This window comes from Astatotilapia calliptera, chromosome 20 (genome assembly GCF_900246225.1).
Source record: "Astatotilapia calliptera chromosome 20, fAstCal1.2, whole genome shotgun sequence".
Lineage (NCBI taxonomy): Eukaryota > Metazoa > Chordata > Actinopteri > Cichliformes > Cichlidae > Astatotilapia > Astatotilapia calliptera.
In genome coordinates, this window is record NC_039321.1 from 25,528,537 (window position 1) to 25,554,163 (window position 25,627).

The following is a 25,627-nucleotide window of genomic DNA, read 5'->3' on the forward strand; positions in this document are numbered from 1 at the left end:
ATTGCAGGGGAAACACTGTATGAATTCATCTCAGAGTTTATAGTTTAAAGCTGCAGTTCTTCCTGTCTTTACCCCTGTACGGTTTCTTGAGTGTACGGTGGGGGCAGTAGATGCTTTTGATCTATACCAATAACAGAATCCGCGACTTTCTACCTGAAATATGTACAGCGTTTAATGACGGCTCTGTCAAGCTCTGTGTAAGACCAGCAATTATTTAACTGTGCGCATATCAAAACACTGTTTCAGTTCTACAAATGGCAATAGATCTAGATAGTGGGGGGAAAACACTTCTAAGTTTTTAACAATGAGAAAACTGGGGACAACACGTGAAAAGAAATTTGTGGGATTTTTTTCCAACAAGCCACCGTGTCCGTTGAGAATTTCCTTGGTGTGCGTCTCTGTGTTCAAGGGATGTTGCATGAATGAGCATTCTGCATTTAGGATTCAAAAGAAAACAGCAGCTCCTGTCTGCATGAAAACCAGGGCTACGGTGCTCTGTATCAAGTGCCATTGTTTTGGTAATAGTAAACCTGGGGCACTTGCCAGGAGGCATTAGTCATTCATCTAACAAGTTCCACAAAGCAAACCACAAAGTGCTCTACTGTTGACTTCCTCCTATTGAATTCTAAGCACATAAGCACATTTTCAAGTCTCTTACAGCAAGGTAACTTTCGGATGACTAGCTACCTGAAATATGGCTGCTATGTTTGCTTATTTGTGCATTTCCTTGACAAGACGGCAGCTCTTATGGAAGCATGTAGGATTTTAGGAGCGTGAGGGAGAGAATGAAGAGAGAGAAGCAGCGAGGTGCCGGGTGAAAGGCGGATAGGAGGGGATTAGGGCGGAGTGCAATTATTCAGCAGGCCAGGCATACGACATGATCTCTAATTACCCACAAAGCAATGTGTAACCCAAGCCACAGATTAGGCTGCATTATCAGGCTTAATAAAACATGACCATCTCTCAGTTTCACTTGCTTTTCCTGCCCCGCTGCCACAAACACTTGTTTCTCGTTGTGACACTCGCTTTGCAAAGTTCGTAACCACACTGCACTTGTTGCTTTTTAAGTGCAGCAACAAATATATTAAAGTGCAAAAGCCCAACCAAGGCACGTGATATCTCAGGGTTTAAAAAAAGAAATCAATTAGAGCTAAAAGGTCCTTGACCCAAAGAAAAACACTTATTTATTGTGTTAGATGCAAGACACTAAAATACAATACTCACAAAATTACAAAACAAAATAATGAGGAAAGGCATTTCATTAAGAAAAGCATAGGGCAAAGAGGTTTTTATTAACATTTAGGTTGACCCACAATTGAAATCATCAAATTCCCCATCATTAGTGTAAAACTATTACACCATCCCTTGTAGGCCTTTAAACTTGGTTTTCAATACGTGAACTGGCTTTTTCGTTTTAACTTTAAAGGAAGTAGCTTTATGAGTTAAAAAAAATTATATACTCTTAGGCATCAAACTACCCAAGAATATATAAAGTGGTTAAAATTAGCACACCCTCTGAGCCAACAACACTTAAATCCCTTTCCCAGCTGCCATAGACGGAGAGGCGGGGTTCACCCTGTATGGGTCACCAGTCTATCACACGGCTAGCACACTCACATTTACACCAGCATGCATGTCTCTGGACTGCGGGAGGAAGCCGAAACACCTGGAGAGAACTCGTGCACATACAGAGAGCATATGCAAACTTGAAACAGAAAGACCACAGCAGGACAGTGTATTTAAACCCAGCACCTTCATGCTGTGAGGCCACAGTGCTTACCACTGCACCACTGTGCTGACCCTGCTTGTATTTCACTAGTAATGATCTGATAATAAGATAAGATAACATTGACTGGCTAGCATTCAGTGCAAAATGAGCTTAAGTTTATGTAGTTTAAGTACAAGGTACACTACCCCTGCTACTTTTGGGCAAAATGTTGAATTCTTTACTTGCATGTGAAAAACCCTGACTACATGTTCCACCAGCAATGTACATAAAAGCATGCAGGCATATGCATACACATATTCTTGCTTGGTTCACGTGGGTTGTGCCAGTAAGTGCTGCTTTAGGCTATGGTTTTTCACTACTGTCTACTGTGTTATTAACAATTCTATAAAAAGATCCGCTCAAGTTTCCCTTTCCTGTGTGTTAACAAGTTTGCTGAGCTGCTATGAGGTTGCTGAAGCCTAGCGAACATGCAGACAGTCCCCAATAGCAGCAACACCACTGACCATATGTCATAATTTCCAAAATCCTACTTTTCTATCCTCTGTTTGTTTTTCTTAGCGACATCACTCATCAGCATGGCTCACGGCCAGCATGAGACTAAATAGGTCGACAACACAAAGACAGGGCCTCTTTCTTTAGCCTTCCCTCCCTTTTCACAATCCACAAGCTTCCTCTGATCTGCCTACCCTCTTATTTCTTAAACGTCTATCTCTAGCCATTTCTTTTTCCATCACTCTATAGAAACTTTTCCCTTTTTCTCTATTTTAGGAAAATCCCATCCCATTACCTAAACGAAAAGCGCTGAAAAAAAAAGCCACTAAAAAACTATTACCTCTGTACTTTCTGTTGTGCTTCGTTTTCTGTCCATTGTAAACGATCGTGGAGCTCATCATTAGCTCTTGAAGAGGAAGAATGAGCCACAGTTTGATTACCTCGGTGGCTCTATGGTCTGCTTACTGAATTGGACGCAGACGATTACAGCCTTGCACAGGCAATTATATCTGCCTGCTAAATATGTCACACATAATAAACACATGCTTCTGACAGACAAGGGACAAGAAGAAGTAGTCACAATCGGGGGAAAAGAGGAAAGAAAGTAAAGACATGATCACATGGGTGTATCAACCCGGTCTTCCTCAAGTGGAAACCTTTAACAGTCCAAATGACTGCATGCCAGTGAATTCGTGAAAGACAACAGTCGCTCAAATTATGCAAGCCAAAGATCTGCTAGTGAATGGCAACCCTGGAAGAACAAACATTCTTACAGATTATTTTTGCTCCCATGAGTGAGATAAATCCACGCAGATGAGCCCCGCATTGAGGTCGAAATATCTCAAAATTCAAGCTTTACTTTAGAGACTTTCTGATCATTTCAGTCTGCATGTACAATAATCTGAGGTAATCTGAGTTTGGACACTCTCCCTTCAGACCACAATAAGATCATGGTACTGACGCCAGGCTGGTAATATTTGTAAAGAATACTGAGTCAAAACAAGGGAGGGAAAGAGCCTTAAACCCCTGGCAAGGCACTTATATCATGGCCTATGGTGTTTGCACAGGACATACCTCAGGAAGCTGAGACAACTGAGAGTGTTTGTCCAGCTTTCAGCCTCCTCCATGCATACATAGGCAGAGCACATACATGCAGCACATACAGCACAGTACATACATAAATCACATAATGGACATTTTGTTTATATGACCGTACATATTAACAGTAAATGTATCCAAGACTGTAGATCTGTACATTAGATACACACAGTAAATATGTAGAGTATTTACATATGCACTTACATGCAATGATTAAGTAAATACACACGCGCTTTAAATTGTGGTTAATCAAGCTATTAATTCATTATTTCAGCCAATTACGTCTCGGCGAGAACACGGGGAACAACAAAGATTTAACTGTCTTGCCCCAAAACACAAAGATATAAAGACAGGAGGAGCGGGAAATTGAACTGCCAACCCTGTGATTAGTGAGAGACCCACGCCACAGTCAGCCAAAGTCAAAAAGCAACATTTACACAACGTCACATTTACAGTGATGTAAAAGAAGGAAGACAAGTCCTTTTTCACACAACCAGAGAACAGAGGGATTGTTTTCTGGATGCATGACTTAACTGATTAAATACGTAAGTCTTTAATCATTTCAAGGCACATTTTTGCACTCCTTTACATTTTTTTCAGTGTAGCTTTTCCAGCTGAAACAGCTGCAAGTTTATTAAATATAAACCCACAATGAACTCTGTCACCAATACAGATAGACAAATAGAGCACTCCCCCACCCTACGCATCTTCTAAATGTGTTTTCAGCCATTAACAAACATAATCAACATTTAACTAAACACCCAGGGGCCTACTCTGCAGCAGGTGCTGGCTCTGTTTCTTTTTCTTTCTCCTTCTTCTGCCATAAGAATAAGAATGCCATCGCATTGCCCCATGGGAAGGCCCGGGCAGACAAATGTAAGCACACTGCAGCGGGGCGGCTGGTCTTAATTATTGTAACAGACGCTGAGGGGGATGCACTGGTGCCCACCAACGAGAAAGTAGCTTAGTGCTGCCATTGCCAATAATTAGCACAGGGAACCCCCACACCCCCACCCTCACCACTCACACAATCATACTGTGACACTCATAACCTAGATCAAACACAACGACTACATTTTAAGGGCCAAACCAAGAAACATGCGGCATTTTAAAGCCGTGTATCATCGTGTGTCTCATTTCCTTAATCTGTCAAAATCCATCCAAAACACAGCTGGCAAAAAAAGCAGAAAACAACCAATGCAGGCATCTTGCGTTTATTTGGGAAGAAGACTTGTCCAGCAAAGTCGCTTATGAAACAAAAAGATCATATGGCAAGAAATATCTGTGCCATACTCTGGGTCCTGTGACTCAGCCACTGTCAGAGCCAATTCCAGTTTTATTGAAATGATTTCAGATGGTTGGAATCCCTATTAAAACCTCCTCTGTGTGTCGGGGCAGGGAGAATATGATTTAGTAGCTGTTTTTGCTCTGCCCCTGTTCGCTGTGTGTCACCGGCCCTTACTGTGGTATGCATGGCCTTCCTCTGCACAGGGCTATGAAAGCAATTGTGATTGTGATTCTGTAGTCAGCAAAACGCTTGAATGGCCCCGAGTTAGCATGCACGGGCACACACACACACACACACTCACAGTGTCCCCACACTGGGCCACTGATTACTTCAACCCATTTGACTCACGCTCATCCTTTGATTCTCCCTTTCTGCCTCTCTGTCACATACCACAGAGTTTATTACAACAGTGAAAACACTGCTCAACATGAGCAGGCACTACAGCCAGCATTACAGGCACTGGCTAATTTGTCAGCCATCTTTAAGTACTTAAGTTATTAAAAATAGCCCCTAGTACATTGAGGCAAAATGAACCGTAAATTCATGAACAGTGTTTATTCAAGAGCTTGTTTCAGTTGAGAATGATCAGTTGATGGAAGCTCGCTGACTATGTTAATGCAAAGTAATCAAACCTTTGCACAGCACAGACAAGGTAGTCCTATAATAAAAAATAAAACTGAGATAAGGCATTCAAATGGAGCGCATCATTCCCCAGCTTATCTGAGGCAGGGGAGACCACCAACTAACAAAGCCTGCTCTTCAGTTCTGCTCTATCTAACCAGATATCAGTTGTTGGGAGGATATATGAGCTGGGTGGGGCCTGAGTGTATAAACACAGGCCTTACTATCTCTGCACTCTATTGCTATATTGTAGGCAGCACCTCACTCCAGCTACAGCAGCAGCAGCGGCAGCAGAAGCAGCAGCAGTCAGCAATGTTTGATTAAGGTATTCAAATAAAGGAGCAGACACTGTGTTCCCATTTCACAGAGCAAACCAAAAGTGCTGGACAAACGAATAGCCGCAGTACAATTACAGTTGGACATGTTGTATACGACAAGATGTATCTGTTTACTTTCGGTGCTTACTACACTGCAAATTTGTGCACAGCATATATGAGTAATGTCTGTGCCTTGCAGTCTGTCAGGAAGCTGACAGCATTAAAAACACGGTACAGTTTCATATCACCATCAGAGCACAAAGCTTTTGTAATGGTATTATTTTGTGTGATTTCTCCCTGGCTGTGGGAGTTCACCCCAGTAATAACACAGACTCTCACAGTGAAATAAAGGGAGTATTGAAAGTACTGAGCTAGATATCTTCAAGGTTATTTATAGACCTTTGTGAATCACCTCAATCTGCACTTAAAGTACCTTCTCGGTGCATTTTTTTTTGCTTTTATACCCTCTGTTTTTTTCCACTGAACAATGGATCAGTAAACACAGCCTTACCACAAACTGATTTGGTTAGCAGATGATTCATGTTTTTTAATGGATAACTAAAGATAACTGCTCCAAAACCTTGGAAAACTTTTCCTACCTGCAAAATGCGGACAACACTGCCAATTTAACAGAAGTGATTTATGCACTGTCATATTGGAAGATGTTACAGAAAGACTAAGAAACACCTGACCTAGAACATGCACTGAAACATGAATGAAACCAACGACGGCTCCAAATGAGCAACATCACAAAGGTCGAAAGCATGACAGGAGCACGTGTGCCCTGGAAGTCACAGAAAGTTGCTAATTACTCAAACTCAGCTCGTGTCCGCACACAGTATCCAAATTGAGTCAGCAGCAACAGCAGCACACAAAAAAAGAGGTTTGCAAATAAACAGCTAAAATACAAACACATGCTCATTTTATCCAATTAAACTCGTGCGTGACTCAGATTAACACCATTAATTTCACAGCGATAAAAGGAGAAATGTTTTCTCAGACTGTAAATTGCTTTAAAAAAAAAAAAGGGAAAAAAAGCAGCCATAGAAAAATAATGCTAAATCGCATCTGGTGTTTCTTTTTATTCAAATTATTTTGAATCTTTTCCAATAATAATAATCCCAACTGAATATATTTGAGCTAAACTGAAAGCCAACAAATCCACCAACAAATTCAACTACAAACCAAAATACCCGCATGAATATGCAAAGTAAGCCCTTCAAAACAATTGACCTCAATGCTATGATTAGCCTTTTTTTTGGCTCTGTGCGTAGCTTAAGAAAGAGACACGGGATGGGATTTGAAACTGGCCAACCAATTTTGTCAGAGATGGTTAGCAGCAGGCGATGTGATCTGTAGATAAAGTACCTACACAACAAATCTGATGTCTGTTTTATGCCGCAGTCGCTTTGACAAGTGCTTGAGGAAAGGAACTTGACCTTGTGCACTGTGTCAACAGGACACCAAATGATCCCTGCTGGGGCCTGCCTCATTTGCATTGCTAGTGAAGGTAGTTAGTGTTACACATGTGATGATAACAAATTATTCCTCCCCTGGTGGAAAGAAACCCAAGTAAAGGCAGTGAGGGGGATTTCAATAATTCAAATGAACACTTGTATTTTCGAGGGCCACCACACTTTATGTCTAAGTGACAATAGTTGGTTTCTCCTCTGCGAAAGCTCTTTATATCGTTTAATATCAACTGGCTTTGTTTCCGAGATTCATGCAGTGCCTGGATATCAGCATATTCTTAGGATTATCCGCATGGTGGATGATCTCAATTCATTTGACCTACAAAAAAAGATAGCCTGTGCAGAGGAGACAGTTATATGGGCCCATTTTTGTGTCACAGGTGTATCGATAAAAGCTTTATATGGACCTTATTTGTGATCAAATGGGAGGCGCTTATAAAAACCAAGTCCAGTTCGCTTTATCTGTCTTTGACACTTGGGCGTTGTGTGATCAAACCTTAACAAAGATTACTGTTGTGCTGTTTTTTGTTTATTTTTTGTATCTATGTATCTACACTTGATTACTGGAATGTCCCTGTCAGTTACAAAGATTTTCCATTGCCCACACAGTGAAAGTAAAACATCCCCAACTGTCTTTTGCATGATTTCCCTCATTGTCATACCTGAAAGCCGTGTTTTATTTGAGAAAGCCAAAGAGCTCCAAAGCACCGTTGCCTTATAAGAAGTATACAGCAGCAGGTCAGCATCCTGAGCCTGGTGATTTGTAATATTCCAAGCACGGTGAGTGAAAACAACAAACTCTTATTCAGTGATTGCAGATGGCTGAGATGCTGTTAACACTAGCGGAAGCTGTAAATTAGGCAGTTTAAAAATTGTTTTGCTAGTACTTCCACGGGCCATACGTTCACTTTGCGGTACTTATTAGTACGTCACCTGTAATCTCTTCTTCCTTTGTGGTGTTTTTATCTCTCATGGCAGCTTTTCAGTTGAATACATTTGGAGTTCTAGTGTTTTTCCAGCTTCTGGATTTGTTTGTTTTTTTGTTTAGTCTTTTTTTGTTGTTGTTTTTACACTGCTAAGTCTTTCTTTCATGGGCTGATTTATTTCTCTGCTTCGTAGTTTTGGAAAATGTCAAACAGCAAAATATTCATAATGTTGTTTTAAATGCCACCTGCTCCCTCACTCGGGTCAGTGCAGTTCACAAGGCTAAAGGCGCGGGTGTCAAAACTGAAGGAGAGAAGAGGGATACTTGTACAAGCCAGACTGTGGTTTCTCGTTGCAAAGTAATTAACGGTACATTACTGGCACGGATCCATTTAATCGCTGAACTCCCAGCGGAAAAACCATGTATGCCATAAGAAATCATTGAGAGGGAAGATAATGTTGGATTCAGAGAGCAGAGCGGGGCAGTATGGATTCTATACAGTCCCTGGTATTCCACATCGGGTGGGACACTTAATGTTAGCTTTGCGCAAAATTCAACTGCAGTTTCACCGAGAAAACAACACAATAAACATGCTTGCAAAAGAAAAAAGAAAAGTTGTGCCGCACATTAAAAAAAAACACGAAAACAGAAAAGATTACAAGTTTAACTCTAAAGTAAGTAATATAAATTGTGACAGTCTTGCTCCGCACTAGATTAAAACCAGTGCACCCTGACCCAGGTGCGTTCGGAGCAAGTGGGCGCCTCTGTATAAAACGCCTCCAAAACACGCATTTTTATTGCGTGAACGTGCAGACAGACAGGTGAGACATCGTTTCAGTGCACGAGACTACACAAATAGTTATTTACCTTGTTCGTGTGATAATAGTCCAACGAGCTCAGGCAACTTGGATCAGTCGGTAGGGAGCATGAACCCACATTTGCCGGGGGCGCAGGATAAAATCTCACGTCCATCTCAGACTGTGCGAGACTGAAGGCATGAAATCACTTTCAGCGTCTTTGACGTACTATTGTCCTGGCAAACACAGCGCCAAAGCGGGAGAGACGAAAAGAAGTGAGGGAGTTTTACTCGGCGCACTCTTCCCTCCTATCCGTTCGCGGCCGAACTTCGGCACCAACTCTAAGTGATGCGCAGTCCTCCTCAGAGCCCCGCACCGGGATGCGAAACACTCACTCACTCACTCAGTCAGTCACTCACTCAAAAGCGAGAGTACAAATTCACAGATAACACACGTGCTGGCAAAACAATGCAAACATCCAACTTAGATCCTGTCTTACTGGGTATTTCTAAAAGCTGAACAGCAGCCCGCAAACCTGCAGCCTGTCCTGTCCCGCCGCTCTCAGGACTCCATACAGGCTTTGTTATGGAGGTGCATATTCTTGCATTGGTTCCAGTACAGAAGTGGTTGGACTTCCCTCTGCCATGCGACCTCTGCCGATAATAAACGGGAAAGAGGAACGGAGGGAGAAGGGGGAGGGGAGATTGGTGGCTGCCTTGGCAACCGCTCTCCTTTCTGCAACTGCGCGCTTCTGATTAGCTGGAAATGTAGTAGTGTGCACGAACGTGCATTATAAAGCGCACTCTGCTTCCATCAGAGCTTCATAAAGGCTTCCATTTGGGTTATTGTGCCAAGGCGGAAGGGAGGAGATTGCACAGTCTTTCTGTAGTTCGATCATGTTTTTTGTGTATTTTCATTTTTCATCTGCTTTAGACATTGTAAAGCTCCTTGAGCAACTTATATATATATATATATATATATATATATATATATATATATATATATATATATATATATATATATATATATATATATATATATATCACTCCATTATAGCCTCCATTATAGCCTATATAAAGACCCATCACCCTCCAAAGCAGTACGAATGTACATGTATGCCCATCTTCTGATTTACTGTATTCGTTTTTTATTAAAGTTTTATACAGTTTTCGGTGTTGAAACAGGGATTAAAATGTTTATCTATGTAGGGTCTATATAGTGTTTTGCAAAAATATACCCAGAAACATTAAAAAGTAGACAACAATGCAATACAAAGATGCTGCCTTGTAGGTGTATAAGATATGGAGTGCTGAGAGTGGAATAAGTACAAGGAGGTTTAATCTTGTATTGCCACACAGTTGCAAATGTGTATGGAGACTAGCTAGGCTTGTGAGAGCTGTATCTGACAGCTCACTGAATGTGATGGATAGCACACCCTTGCCCTGTGATGTGCATGCACATTTGATGTTGAAATGGCCTATCCATGGGACCATTGTCTTTCAATCATGTCAAGGCAAAGTACAGAACAGAGCACATTTTCTGCTGCCTGGCGTTATTACTATGCCACAGTTTACAGCACAATCCATACACCGTGCCTGCACAGAAATGTTCTTCAGTCCTCTTGTTTTGCTGTTCACTTTAAAGATACCTAATTTGATCCTTTTTGGGATGCATCTGCATTAAAACAGTGATAATCTGTACTCTTTATCAGTCTTTATAGTGCTGCAGACAGGCTTTCATTAGGTGAACCTGCATGTGAATAAGGGCGCATGTAACACAGAGGAAGGGTGTAATTGTTTTCACACAAACCGTGACAGCAGCATCTGCCCACTGCTGCAGTTCTTATGTTCCCAACCTTCTGAAATTCAAAAAGCCGGTCATTATTCCAGCAGGTCTATTATGCTGCAGTGCAACCTCTTTATTTAACAGTGAGGGCCCTACACTGGTAGGCACGTCCTGCCACGGCCCGGCACACAAAGGGTTAACCACATGGCTCTGTGCCATGGCTTCATGGGAATGGAATGTGGAGTGCTGTGTGTGCAGGGCTCCTTTCCCAGCATCCCTCACTGCCCAGGCGCATGCTAATGATCAGTATTATTGAAGCACAATTGATGGGCTAGCAACCAAACAAGAGAAACTAATTACTACTAAGGCTTTATTGTCCTTTAATTACCGAAGCTCTATGGCAATTAGTGCTGCACAAAGACACAGCCCTACTTTAATCTCAAATAAAATGTGATGCAGATGAAAAAATTTGGAAGATGAAAGGTAGATAAGATAATTTGGCTTTCGGTTCATTCTGCAGAAATGATGCCTGATTTGGGTAAAGCGTGGAACAACAAAAGAACTGCTGAGGACCGTGCTAATTTAAACTGAAAATCATCTCAAAACAGATTCAGCGTGTGATATTTCAGTGACCTTGGACAGCTAAATAGCCAAAAAATGTGGATGCTGAAAACCTGTTTCCAAGTTACTGTAGAAAATATTCAGGCAAGCCTCCAACACTTGAAGTCATTAAAATATGACTTACAAAGTTGCCGTTATGAAAAAGAACAGTGTCTTTGCAAAGTCACTCTTTAGCTGTGTTACACCTTTCTGAGCTACTTCTTTACTGAAAGAACTGTTCAGACCCAGCTTGGGCAGGGGAAAGTGAACCTGTGTAATATTTATAGTGGCTAGGACTCAATATGTAGCTATGCTCAATATCAGTTTATTCTCAAGGAGACTGTGACAAGATTTCAACTTGGGACAAGATAACTTCAAATTTGAAATTGTTCTCTTTGTTCTCACTTTGAGCAGTTGCTGAATACCCTCCCTCCCCCCTTCTGCATCAGACTTTTCACAGTTTCGAAAGTATCATATCCATTTTAAACATCTAAGCGGGTTCATGCATTGTTAAAGGAGTTTCAAAATTAGTGTAAAACATACAGTAAAGTGAAGCTACACGTGTCAGTGATAGCCTCTACTAATTTAAACTAGAATTCATAAACAAAGTCACAGAGTCGAACAATATGCAATTTATCTGGAATTTGGCAATCTAGCTTCTCTGTCAACAATCATGCATACACAGCTGCTGATGAATTTCAGTTACAAAACTCTTAGCACACTGCAGAGTGCAACAAAACGTGGCAAAGAGGACAATAGTTGCGATATGCACTAACAAGAAAATAATATATAAAGGAGCAGGCAGTATAGTAGTTAGGTAGTAAGTCAGAGGTAAAGCTGGAATAAAAGGCACAAAAAGTTATGGTAATGGTTATACAGTGTGTGTTTTTTCACCTCTTCAGCCTCATTGTGTTAGCAAACCAAGTAATCTATCTGTTGTTACTTATTACATTCTGATTCTTAACCAGCTTTTTAGTATTATTGAATTATCTCATTTTTTATCCTTATTAGTTTATTTTTTACATTGACTTGCTTATAACTGCTACATAAAGCGACACACAAAAGAAGGAAATTGCACAATGTTTTTGTCACACAGAAAGCCGTGTGGGGGTAAATGTAGGTGATCTAAAAGAAGTGTGTTTAAAAATTTTTTTCCAGTGATTATTTTGCATTGAATCTAAAACAAATTTACATGATATAAACTCACACGTTTCTTAGCAGGTAGCCCCTCACCTTATTTTAAATAAAGCAGCACATTAGCACTTTGCCCGTGTGACTACATGTATTTTTCAGGGGAATTTAAATTATTATAATTCTTTTATGTAATAAGATTAGAAATAAACATTCATTTGCATGCAGCTGAATGAATTATACCACATGAGAGCATGACTTCTAATTTCTTATTTTTTTTCTTTTTCTTTTAAAAAAGTTAATTTGAGGTTGTTGGATTTTTTTTTTTAAATCATTTAGATATAAGGAAACTGAAATAACAAGGAATGACCTACATGCCATTTTGTGTAGGAAAGATTGTTCTGGTTTTGGTTTCATATGAACTTGTGTATATATGACAAACCCAGAGTAGTGCATGCTTTACTTGTACTAGTTAGTTCTGTTCATGAAAACTACGTACCTAGTGGTAGATTTGTTAAGATATGTATCCATGTTATTGACACAAACAATATTAAAAAAAAACTTCCCCTACATTAACCAGGAAGGATTATTCTGTCATTTATGAGCATTAAATAAACCTTACAGTATATACAGCTTCTTCCAAAGAACACATTACCTACTCCCATACCTGCCTTGCCATCACTCCATAATAAATAACAGCAAATTCATGAATGCCTTCAGGGCACGTCCAGTTAAATTCATCTCAGGGCTAAGGGATACATTCAAAAGGTTGTTAGTTTACTGAGAATCATTTCATAAATTGTTAATGGACCCGTGTCATTACTCTTCTTTTAAAAGAAAGGAGTAGGAATATAAACAATTACTTTCCCTGGTGCCGTGAGTTTAACTATTATTTGTAACTCTGTCACCTGAGGAAAACCTAAGGGGAAACAGTTTGTCCAGGAGTGCTGACCTTTGACCCCTTTTGTCAGGTTGCACCAACCTGGATTATTATAGTAGGGCATGGGAACCAGCAGTGTGTCAACAACCTGATCTAAGTTTACAAACATTAGATAAAGTAAGATGTTAATAATTCATTTACAAAAGAATGATGGGTAATTTTCCATCTGTCGCGAATATAACTTTAACCATGCATTATGAAACAGAAGAGATTAGAGGTGGTGGTATATTGTCCACAGTGCAGCTCTGCAGACAAGGAGGTCATGACCTAGTTTCCCCAGAGGTCAGCTCCCACAGTCTGTTGCTGGACTTTAAGCCTTTAAAATCTGAACCACTAAAAGATTAAGTCCATGTGTGGTTTTTCCTGACTTACTTCATACAAGGAAAATGCTCACTCAATAACAGACACAGTGCCTGTAAATCTGAACTAGCAGCGAGGAAAATGCTGAGATATTACTTGACTGACATCATGTCCTCATTGTGTCATCCACCTTGCAAATCAGCCTGAAGCATAATTAAGGAAAATCACCACAGGGCTTACATGCATTGACTCTTGATTTGGTAAAAGAGACATGTATACCTTTTCCCCCTCTGCATGAATGGCTGCAGGAAGACAGAGAAGCTCAGTGAGAAAGAGAGCAGACTTGTCAGTCTGACCACGTTTCATTTAGCACTTAATTTCAAGGAAATTTAAGAGTCTTTTAATTGCCTATAGCATTTCAGCTCTCATTCTGGGTAAGAACATACTGTAAGTCTGCAGGAGCTTACGTCACTGTTCTTTCACATCATTAAAAAGGGCCAACAATGTCTGAATAAAAACAAAGAGTGCGTTATTTTGATTGCCTGTGTTTAGTATGCGCGATCACAGCAAGTCGGCGACATTCGATCAAGATTTTTATTTTTATGGACATATCTTATCTGATACATATGAGCGAGTGCATGTTTTGTGCACACGCAGGGAAACAGGACCTATTCTTACTCCTAATCAACGTGGCACACGGCATCATTTGACATCGAAAGTTGTTTGTCGTTCAGGCGGAGATATTATGAGTCATTTCTATATAAAGAAATTCAAGCATCCAATCATGGTCCCTTTCAGATGAGCAATTAGGACTCTTTTTGAGTGCTCAAATTACATATGTTTTTATCAAGTGGGAGAAAAAAAAAAGAAAGAAAAAAATAGGCTAATTTGGATTCATGCATCTTTTCATGCAGAAATAATAACTGATAAACACATTTTATTTTTCAGTCAGTGCATTTTTTTTTAATTTACACAGAGTGTGCTAACATGTTATATTTGTATCATTTCATTTCATATAACAGATACTGGTATCCCTAATTTATTTAGATCTGTATATGTATAATATGGAACGACCATAAATTTCTATAGAAGTAAGTAAGTAAGTAAAACAATAAATAACTAAATTTTTAATGCAGATTCTAGGTAATCTCTATCATGCACGGTAGTGAAGGAGTTCTTTTGTTTCCATGTTCCAGCCACTGATTAAATGAAGCATACTTGATCTTTATCTGGGTTGAAGTATGATGCTTGCACTGGCCTTATCCAGGTCCTGTAAGCTCTGAAATAAGAAAAACATCACAAATTTAAAGGACACGTCGAAATAGTTTCAGATTTTTATATTGTTTCGTGTATTTATTTATTTATTTATTTTTTATGTATAAAACATTTTACAAACTAAAGCGCTTTTTAATAAAAACAGTGGTAGAAGTGACAATTTCAATTAGAATATATTGGTTTGTTTACTGGATGATCAGGAAATATTACAAATAATCAAAAAGAGATCCTGTTATTCACTGGATAATTGGAAAGTATTTCACTTATTTAGCCTACATTATACAAGCTCTTCTTCTATGTTTTAGCTTTTAAATTGGGAAAAACTAGTACACCCAGTATGTCTTTGTAACTTTGCAGACTTAAAACACTAGAGTGGGAGGACTGCTTTAGCGTCAAGCAGGATATGTTTTTGTTAGCAGGAGTTAAAATGTTCCTAGTGATTAAAACGATCATACAAGTGTCCATAAATTTAACTACAAAGCTATTTGTACTATAGCAGTTTATAGCAATCCTGTATTTTGTAGGTAACATATTTCTTCCCTATGAAACACTGACTACTCTAAATTGGCCTTGTTTGTTTTTATAGACAAAACATTTTGTCCAAAGGAACATTTTAAATCCACAGCTAAATTTTGACAGGAATTTGAATGAAAGAAGCTTAAATTATTATTCTACCCAGCACACAAAACAGTTAGTCAGTTTAGCTCACAGTTCAAGGCTATGTTCCCAAAGCCTTCTCGCGTCAGCCTTTTTAAAGGGACAAAAATATTTTACTCCTACTCTGCAAGAAGATTCACGTAGAGAGAAATGACTGTAATTACAAAATATGCAGAAAAAAATGGTAAAATGGTTAAATTCCTGAAAAGGTTACTGCTCATTCTGATGCCTCATTGCAATTATGCGTCACTGTACAATGCTTTAAGTCAAACCAAGGTTTTATTGCAGTGGACACACAATGGTGTGCTTTGTGTTGGCTAGCAAGCCAATCTGGACTATATTCTTGCTCAGTGTTTATGTGCTATTAAACCCCGCCATACCTTTTTGACAGCATTAAACACCTGGGTGATTTGAAAGAATCTGTTATGTAATTTTGACCTATTGTAGCGAAGGTGCCTGTAGGGAGGCCTGAGTGCCTTATCATGTCTAAACACACTTAGTAATGACAGAATGGAGCTCTGTCAGCCTGGTAGGAGCGGCATTGTTGCACACTGGAAAGCAGAATGGAGAACATAGTTTGTCGGTGGATCCCTTGAGAGATTGTAGATTAGAGTTTTATCGACGCTACCTCGCAACAGGATGAAGATTTTCTTCCAAAGACAGACAGAGTTGAGTCAAAGTACGTGTACTGTATGGGTCTCTCTGTTGGACTTGACTGCTTGCATGAATAAAATATGGCTGTTGAACACACTGTTCAACACTCAGGGAACAACAATATCCTTTTAAGAGTAATTTCACTTAGGCTGTGTATCCTCACCAGCCTCACCCCTTCTTTATTCCTTTTTTTGCAGACACAAACAAACACAGAGACTCATATTTTCAAGGGTGAGAGAATGCTACATTGCCATTACCAGTGAACAGAGAGGCTAGGAGGAGGGAGAAGAAAGAGGGAGGGGGAGTAGGGTGGAGGGGTGGGATGGGATAAAATCCATCAGATTTGATGGCATGGTGATGTAGATAATGTTTTCTCTTTTTAGCTCAGCTCACAGAAAAGATGGCAGAACACAAGCACTTTCACTCTCTCACACTCTGTGTTTTGAATGAAAGGGAGCACAGTGTACCGAGTTTGTGCGTCTAACATGTCTCTTTGTGCACAAACACCGTGCCCTTATACCTATCCGAATGATTGCCCCACCATTATGTGATTTAATGGTGGAAAAACCTCCCACAAAAAACAAAACAACATATACTCTTAATCCCGCTACAGCACTCTGGCAGAGGAGCTGGGCTTATACTCTATGGTTTAAAAAAAAAGAAAGAAAAAAAAAGAAACACAATTATCCAGTTTCTCATCTGTTTGCACAAATAGGGCAGAAAAGCCTTAAAAACTGCTCAACGCTACGGTAATTTGCTGCAGAGAAACATTGGAAAACAAATGTGTTCAGGAAATGTAGATGGGTTTTTAAGGTCTGAAAGCCACAGCTGCTTGGCAAGCAGGAACTGGCTCCTTTTGTCTTTTATCTTCTTCTGTAATGTGCACAGGTGCTGCTTAATTCAATTGGAGAACGTTGCCATGGTTTTACATTAATATATTTCCATGTTACCATTACGACTGTTGTCATGGAGATGATAGGACCTATTTGAACTGAAAGCAGTGATGGTTTTATGGGGGTTCTGCTCTCTCCCTCCTCTCTCTCTCTCTCTCTCTCTCTCTCTCTGTCTCACTCTCACTCTTTCACTTTTTTTCCCTCTTTCTCTCAGTCTCTCTCTTTCATTTGGTTGCTCCATGTCAGGTCACATGGTATGCAGCCAGATTTAAGGCTTGACTTCACTGTTCATTTCCCCCCTTTTTTACTGCTTCTAACTTAGCATTGCTGGAACAGAAGATGCATTGCTATCGTACCTGGCAACCAACACACCGAGGGATAAAACACAGCTCTCATTTGCTCATACGGGACTTTCACAGCACAGTGTGCTTCTGCTGTGATGCAAAAAATCATATCCAGTATTGTACTTATATGACAATGAAAAGAATTTTCACTTATGTTCCCACTGACTTTCATTACCATTGAACTCGTGTTGACTGAATGTCTTTTGAATCCCAAGAAAAATGCTTATATGTAAAAATAACCAGGCTAATCAGGCACAAAGGCTGGATTGCACTGGAAATGGAATTTGCTCAAAATCAAAACAACTGTATGCAATGCAGACATTTTTTTTGAACATAGTCTACTACAAACATCTAATCGAGACACGGTTATTCCAATTAAAGTAATTGCACACTTTCATAAAATCAATACTGCTCCCTGGAACCGTAATTGCTTCTTTCAATCAATTTGATGCATTTTCTAGAACAAAAGGCAAAGCAGGGGTATTCAATTTACTCAAGCATACCAAAGTTGATGGAATGCTTGTATTGGCTATTAAGGCATTGCTTGTTTTCTTCTTCTTCTTAAGGATGCCAGTGGAATATCTTCAGAGGCAAGTTCAAAGTCACCTTGTTATCTCTGGATTTTGTCTTCGATACCACTGTAACTCATTATATCTGCAAGCACAAGAGGAGAAACATATTAGCACCCTGGTACCTTTCTGAAATGAGATGCAAAATGTGCCACAATATGCAGTAACTTTGTTGAAATCGACCTTAGTTTCTTAGTTTCAGTTAATGAATGTACTCACGCATAAACACACACACGGACACACGTACACAGGCTAACTTACACCTTGAAGGTCCAAATGAATACAGAGAAAATCTAACAAAAGCACCCATGAGAAACTGGGCTATACTGACAGCTTTGATCCATCAGCAAACCATGATGCAAAGCAAAGTCAAATGTGCCCTACTTTTCTTTGCATTGACTGAGCTCAAAACATTTTTCAGAATTTTTACACATACAGTATTTTAGGCTGCTCCTCCCTCAGCACTGTTTTGAAATGAAGCAAGTTAGAATTAGAAATGGGTTACAGTCTGTCTCTTCTTCTCACTCTATCTCGGTCTCGCACACAGACACACGCACGCTCGCATACAGACATGCACACGTGCACATACACGCACACACAGAGGGGAAAAGACAGAAAAACCCATGTTTAAGGCACTGCAATTTTTTCCCTTTTTCTGCATTTCATTCCCTCTTTTTTTCAGATAATGAAAAATGTCGGATATGAAACTCTGGACTCGCAGCGCAGCACCCAGCTTTCTGCTATTCTTATACAAACACAAAGTGACAAGATGGTTACTCTCTCTGCACACTGACAGTTCATTCCAGACTAGGAAAAATGTCAAAAATGTTTAGTCACGGCTGAGTGGACTTAATTACCATCCTCTAGGCTGCCTCAGAACTCAGTGCCACTAATGGTCCCGAGCTACAGATAAAATTCCATTTACAAGAATGTTTCAGCCACAAGATCTGATTTGGCCAATATGAAATATTTACTTTGATGTAATTAAAGTGACAATGCTTATCACCCGTCCTGGTCCCCAAAAGAAGGGACTATCCCATTTAGATAAATATGAAAACAATGATTATTGGCCTTTTAGATCAAGTTGAGATTAAATTTAGCTTTTGCTGTGTCTGGAGATAATAACTGGAACAGTGTGAACTTTAATGAATTATTTGCATACACTGACAATCTTGGTCTTAACAAGGTTACTTACAGAGATAAAGCTGGCAATGTTTCGAGGAACCCTAAAGATAACTTATTTAAATTAACTTTTCATGAGAAAAATGTTTCTATAAAGTTTTATTTAACTTTATGTGTGTATCTTATAGCTTAAAGGTACATTACATATTTTAGTGTTACTCCTGTCACGTCGATTGACTTTAACATTTAGACCTATTGATATCTTCTGGTAATCTTCAGCAATGCTCTTGGACACAATTTTACTAATTCTCTTGGCTTTTAGAAAACTATGTGTACTTTCTGCCTTGATACAAGCAATATTTAAGATTTAAAGTGCAATCTTTATGACATGCTGCTCAGTCAAGTACTAAAGTGCTACCTCATCACTGACAGAAAATGTGTGACTTGATTTATTCATTGCAACAGGAAATCTCAATCAAACAACATCAAATGTTTATGTAAGTCTTAACCATAGGCTGAATGTAAAAGATAGCTGTAGACACAATGACCTCCCTGTTAGTTTGAGTCTCTTTTTGAGATTTTAAGTTTAACTTTATGGTCAATGGCAGCAGGAGTGACCACATTTGGACATTTGGAGTGTGGTCTACTAAGGTATTAGCTAAGGTTGATTAATAATAATAATAATGGATACTTTATTGATCCCCATGGGGAAATTACTTGTTTTTCTCTGCATTTGACCCATTCACTCAGTGAAGCAGTGGGCAGCCCACTAAGCAGGCGCCCGGGGAGCAGTGTGTAGGGACGGTACCTTGCTCAGGGGTACCTCAGGGTAGCCGTTAAGTGGATTCGAACCGCCGACCTTCCGATCATGGGGCGACCACTTTACCTACTGAGCTATCCCTGCCCCAAGAAAATACATAGAATGTATGGGTGCACTGCACACATACAGAGATACCTGCTCTTTAGTGATTAAAGTAACATAAAACTAAAATACTTTAAAGTAAAGCTGAGCATTTCAGAATGGGTAATTAGTTACTTTTCCAAGGCAGTTGGAAAAATTAGGCTAGTGACGAAGTGCCTAAAAATCTGCATCGTCTCTTAAGGCCACCACGTGGCAATAGCTTTTGCTGCACAAAGGTTTTTGCTCCCCAGAAGACTATAAACTACAAACATTTTCGTATTGAGTCTTGGGGCTCAAATATTATATTCCTATTAACTGGTAAATTAAGTCTATTTTGTAAATGTTGATTTTTACGATGCTTTAATCAGTTGTTACAGTTGTTACTCAAAAACACTTACATGTTTTGTTTTTCTGCGTGCCTAGCATACAAACAACTGAAGAATGTTTGTAACACATTGTAACTGGAATGTTATTACTGAATTTAGTTTAGTGTGTTAAAATGTAATGTGATTACAGTAATGAGATACTTTGGAATGTGTTCAACCCAGCACTGCTCGTCAAATCTGTTTTTTGCAACAAAGACGTCAACAGTGGAAATGCTCATCCAAAGGCTTCAAGCGGGACTTCAGAAACCAGTGGGCGACGTCACAGAAGTCCATCTTTTATTCTGTCTGCCTGTTTCTGTCCGTTTCTGCCTGTCTGTTTGCCTCAAGTGGCCACTGAAGGAACTGCAGTTTTTTTGCACTTCATTTTGGATTTGTTATTCAGTTCTTGAGTTTGCATGGTTGTAACCCAAGCAAGACCTTTTATCTGGTCAAAACTACACACTGTAGTAAAGCTAGAATTAATTTTTAAAAAATAAAATAAAATACATTTTCTGTAGTATTAAAATGCACACTTCATTTATAGTTTCCCTGGTGGTAGCAAGGCGAGCCTACTCAAGACCACATGTGGACATTGTGCCTATCTTTGCAATAACATTCATTTACAGTCATTTTCCGTGCTCTCTAATTTACCTATAATGCTGTCTAAACATAAAAATCGTTTATTTAGTTTTAATTTGTTTATGAGATATCTATCTCTGAGACTCCTGCCAACACAGCGGTAACATCATGGAATAATTATTAATAGATTAATATGCATATTTTAATCTGCTCACAGTGTAGTGCACTGTTTGGAAAGTTTGATACTTTTAAGCTGAGACCTCTGCAAATTAGACTGCATCCCTCACGTCAGTCCAATAAATAAATAACTAAATAATTTTCACTGAGATTCAGTCTCAACCAAAGTGTTGTGTTTGGCTAACTGTCAAACACAACACTATGTTTAATGCTAAAAACCACAAGAAGCTCCTGTTGTGACGCTCAAGCCTGAGCTGCTGTATGGGCCATTGTACCTCTCCTCATCCTTCCCATCCATCATGAGAAAGTGAGTTCATGTGCATTGCTGCTAACATAATGTTCTTAAAAGGCTGGGAGAATGGCTCACCTAACATGCAAGATGGCACAATAAAGAAGAACCCACTGACATTAATGAAAATGTATACCATTTAAAACCAGTGGAGGCAATGGCTAAGTGGAAGACAGAGCATTATTTATTATTAATAAATGGCTGAGTGACTGGCTGTTGATGGCATGAGCTATTTTAATACCATCCCTGTATAGCCGATGGGCTTTGTTGCCATGTTTTTCTTCAGTTCCGTTGCTTGTTGGATTTGTCGGCTTGATATCTGGTATTTTTGGATAATTCATGTAACATGTCTGTGGCCAAAAATGAAGTCTTTTCATTGAAGATTACAGCGACAGATATTTTAAGATCTCTGAGTATCAAGAGCTACATCAATTTATTAGATACATTTAAGTTGAAACTTTTTTTTTTTTTTAAATTTAAGGCCATTTAAAAGGAACCAGTTAAAGGGGGCTCCAAGGTTGTAACTGACTGTGTGTATTAAAACTGCCATTGTAAGGTTTCTGGCAAAAGACTTAATAGCGCATTACATTGCATTACATTACATACATTATTTACATACAAATGTGCAGAACTGATGATTTTTATTCAGTATTAATATATAATGTTATTTATAAAAATACAAAATAATAAATGGCTTCTTATAAATCTTATACACTGAGGTATTTCAAGTCTTCCCCAGTCCTAGTTTTATAGCCCATATTTACATCAGTAAGACTAATATGCAAACCTCCCTCCTTACACCATCTTCATCCTCCGTTCATCCCTTCCACCCTGCTCTCCCCCCTCCGTCATCTCCCTCAGTTTGTAACCTGAATACAGTAGCGCAGTGGACCAATCGATCACAGGGAGTCCTTTTTTTTCTTCCCAGCAATTTTCCTCTGAGGAAAGGGGGAATAATGTGAGCTAACAGTGTGGAAAATCAATGCTCCACTGGCATAGAATAACTTGGAGTCTGGCTGGCAGAGAGTACCGGGCTCCATGAGGCCAGTTTGAGTGATAAAGCCACCCCACGTCCCTCCTCTCATCCTGCATGATATGCAGCTGCCCCTGCAGAGCTACACTCACTCTCAACAGTAGGTTAACAATTTTATTCCCCAAATCCTGCGGATTTATAAGGTGTACACTTATGCCATAGGGCTTTGAGTGCATAATGGATGTGCGAGTGTGGCTGTTGTTTTCCAGTGTTTTCCTATATGCTTTCTACACACCAGAGCTCTATGTAACCTATAACATGTAAATCACTTTGATCCGTTGGTGGCCCAGTCATTTCAAACCAATGCTGTGCAGCTATTCTTTGCTCAAAGCCAGAGAGCTTAACCCCCCCCCCCCCCCCCCCCAAAACTTATAAAGATAAAAAAAAGTACCGTAATGGCAAATTACGATACTGTTTATGCCAACAAATTTTTATTAGCATGCCAAATAAGTTGGGCTGATTTGCATAAATGATGTAGACATAAAAAAAAAACCTTTTAAGATTTAGTGGTTTAACAATATCTTTTATTCTAAACTTGGATAAAGAGCTGAATCACGCTAGAACCGTCAGACAGTTTGAAATATGAAGATATTTTTCAGTCAGAGAAACTGATTTGTTTTTTTAAAGTAACCCCAACACTGGAAGAAAAATGAAAACATTTCAAACCAAATCAATATGCAGTGCTTGTGTAGAGACATTCACTGACATTCAGAACTCACTGTGTATGTACAAAGTTTGGGCACATGCAGAACTGCAGGATGCCATTGTTTCAGTTTGTGAAAAGGTTTCATAATCAACAAGAAACTGTTTGACACCCTGTCATTTTTCATAACAGTACTGCCACAGGTACACCGCAAAGTGTGCTTGTCTGCCTATATGTGTGTGTGTGTCCTTTCAGTGGTATGCAATCCTTTCTTAAGCAACCACCCACACTGACCCAGGCAGTCTCAAACCTGCTGATGTTGCTTTTAGTAAAGTTAGATAAGCTCAGAGAAAGAGAGAAAAAAAGATGAAATGTGACCTAAAACCAGATAGATAGGTAGACCTATCTATCTATCTATCTATCTATCTATCTATCTATCTATCTATCTATCTATCTATCTATCTATCTATCTATCTATCTATCTATCTATCTATCTATCTATCTATCTATCTATCTATCTATCTATCTATTATAAATAAATTGATTGCCAGGTAACAACACAAGTTTTAGTTCCACACGAAAGCTCATGCATATGATTTCCTTCAACACAACATAATTAAGAAAGTTGCTGGTCTCTTCATTAGGAACTGCATGTTGTAACAAAGGATGGATCCGCATGGGAGACACCAGTCACATCTCGTCTTGCCAATTACACTTTGCATGATTCCTCCCCCAAATTAGGATGAGCCAAGATGGAAAATGATTCTTGGCATGTCGTGGGCCCTAATTATCCATTGAACAAATGGAAATATCACTGATGTTGTGTTCTCAATCCAACCGTAGACAGAGAGCAACAAAGCACTCTGACAGTTTTTTGGCTTGCGGAATAAAAATGTAAGACTGCCGAAAGCAGCATGTTGCGATGAGCAGCCTGGGAGCTTAAATACATACCTTGTCATTAAAATTGTATATGTGGTCGATGCAGATTTCTAGCTTCATTTTTGGTCTGATTGGATAACTTGGTCTGATGATCACAAGACAAGGAGGTAATGAATGCTAAGCTCATTGGAGCTCAGAAGAGACAGCAACCTTGAAAAACAAATGGCACTGTATTGCAAGAAGTTTTTAATTGTGCTATTGTATCTGAAGAGCATAACTTGAATCCAGAATGTACTCCTGCGTGAACAGAGGGGAAAATAAACCCCACACACATACACACAACCTCTCAAACACAGACTGGGAGAAGAAAATATCACCCATCGAATTTCCAAGCATCACTTCTATAGCAAGACGCGAGCAGATCTCAGCAGCTACCTCCGAACACTTGTTATTCACAAATACACACCGCAATGAGACAAATATTATTTTAAAAGAAACTTTAGATATGTGGTGCATCTGCAAATTTGACTTTATAGGAATAGCAGTGAAATAACATTACCATAAGCTTGGTGCAATGCATGCATAATAGATTGTTGTTTTCACTCTGCATATGGTAGGAGCTGGATTCGCTTCAAAGTGCACCAAATTTGCATGATTCGATGTGAGGGATTCTGGGATTAGAGAACACCACTTCCTCCCCCCACCCTTCTTTCACTCAGCTATAGAAAGGTATCACATTCCCACAGATGGTGGGGAACATTGTGAAAATGCAGCCATTATGATACAAAAGAGCAAGCACAGGAAACTAAGAAAATAAAACAAAAAAAGCATTTTTTTTCTTTGTCATTTTTTATTTTGTGATGCATGTTTTTAATGAATATTAACAGGTTCCGGCATCAACTTTGTAATTTCTTTTTGTTCAGTTTTGAAGTAACATTTTGTCAAGATTTCTGAATACTCTGGTCAGAGATGAGATTTTTTTTTACCTCTTCCTGCAAGTTTGGAAACTTTTAAGATGTTGTGATTGAAAAGGAAAGTGACAGCTCTTACATGTGCCAGAACAGACCAGCATCAACACATGACACATACACACACACTTCTGTGCGGGTGCTTGTTGCTGACATTCCTCACCCTTGTCTACAATCACTTAAAAATGACAGAAAACAGAGAAAGCGAAAGAAAAGCCTGTTTGACTGTAGACAAGCCCCAGAGGCTGTTTCTGAACACTGTCTGGCAAACAAGAACAAAGTGATTCACAAAGCATTAACAGCACTCAGAGCTGTGGTATTTATGAAAAAGCAAATGGCACAAGAGAAACGAACTGCTTCCTTACAACACTTGTAAATTATTTTCTCTCTCTTCCTCTCTGTCTCTCTCTCTTTTTCACCTGCCTGTTGTCTTGTCTTGTGTGATTTTGGTGATACGCTTTCCTAAAAACACGAGGTAAAGGCGCATGTCAAAGGCGATGGGGGTGTTTAACCTCTTAAGCCCCAACGACCCCTGATACGGGGGCAAAAGGCAGGAGATCAGTTAGGCTTGGGGCTTAAGCGGTTAAGGTAGTGTGCACTTTTATGCAAATTGCATGTCCATCAGTGATGAGTAGTTCATCTTCTCACTGGATAACCTGATTATAATTTAGATCAGGGTGTCCATCTGTTAGGTGAACACCCACGCAAGGCATTATGCATATAGGATGAATGAAACCATGCATTCCCCCCCCAGTTTCTCCCTTAGAGACAACGTGAGTGAAAG

The 25,627-nt window shown here is 39.4% G+C and overlaps 1 protein-coding gene across 4 annotated transcripts in view; it reads right to left on the minus strand.

Annotated features, from left to right (window-relative positions):
- LOC113012854 (TOX high mobility group box family member 2-like) overlaps positions 1-9,482 on the minus strand; it is an 83,196-nt gene extending 73,714 nt beyond the window's left edge. For 2 of the 4 annotated variants that reach the window (XM_026153246.1, XM_026153245.1), the window contains exon 1: positions 8,810-9,481. In XM_026153246.1, the coding sequence (XP_026009031.1) occupies positions 8,810-8,914 (105 nt within the window). In that variant the 5' untranslated portion in view covers positions 8,915-9,481. Of the gene's footprint in view, positions 1-8,809 lie in introns of all 4 variants that reach the window. The other 2 variants (XM_026153244.1, XM_026153248.1) reach the window with 2 other exon arrangements.
- Positions 9,483-25,627: the final 16,145 nt, after the last annotated feature.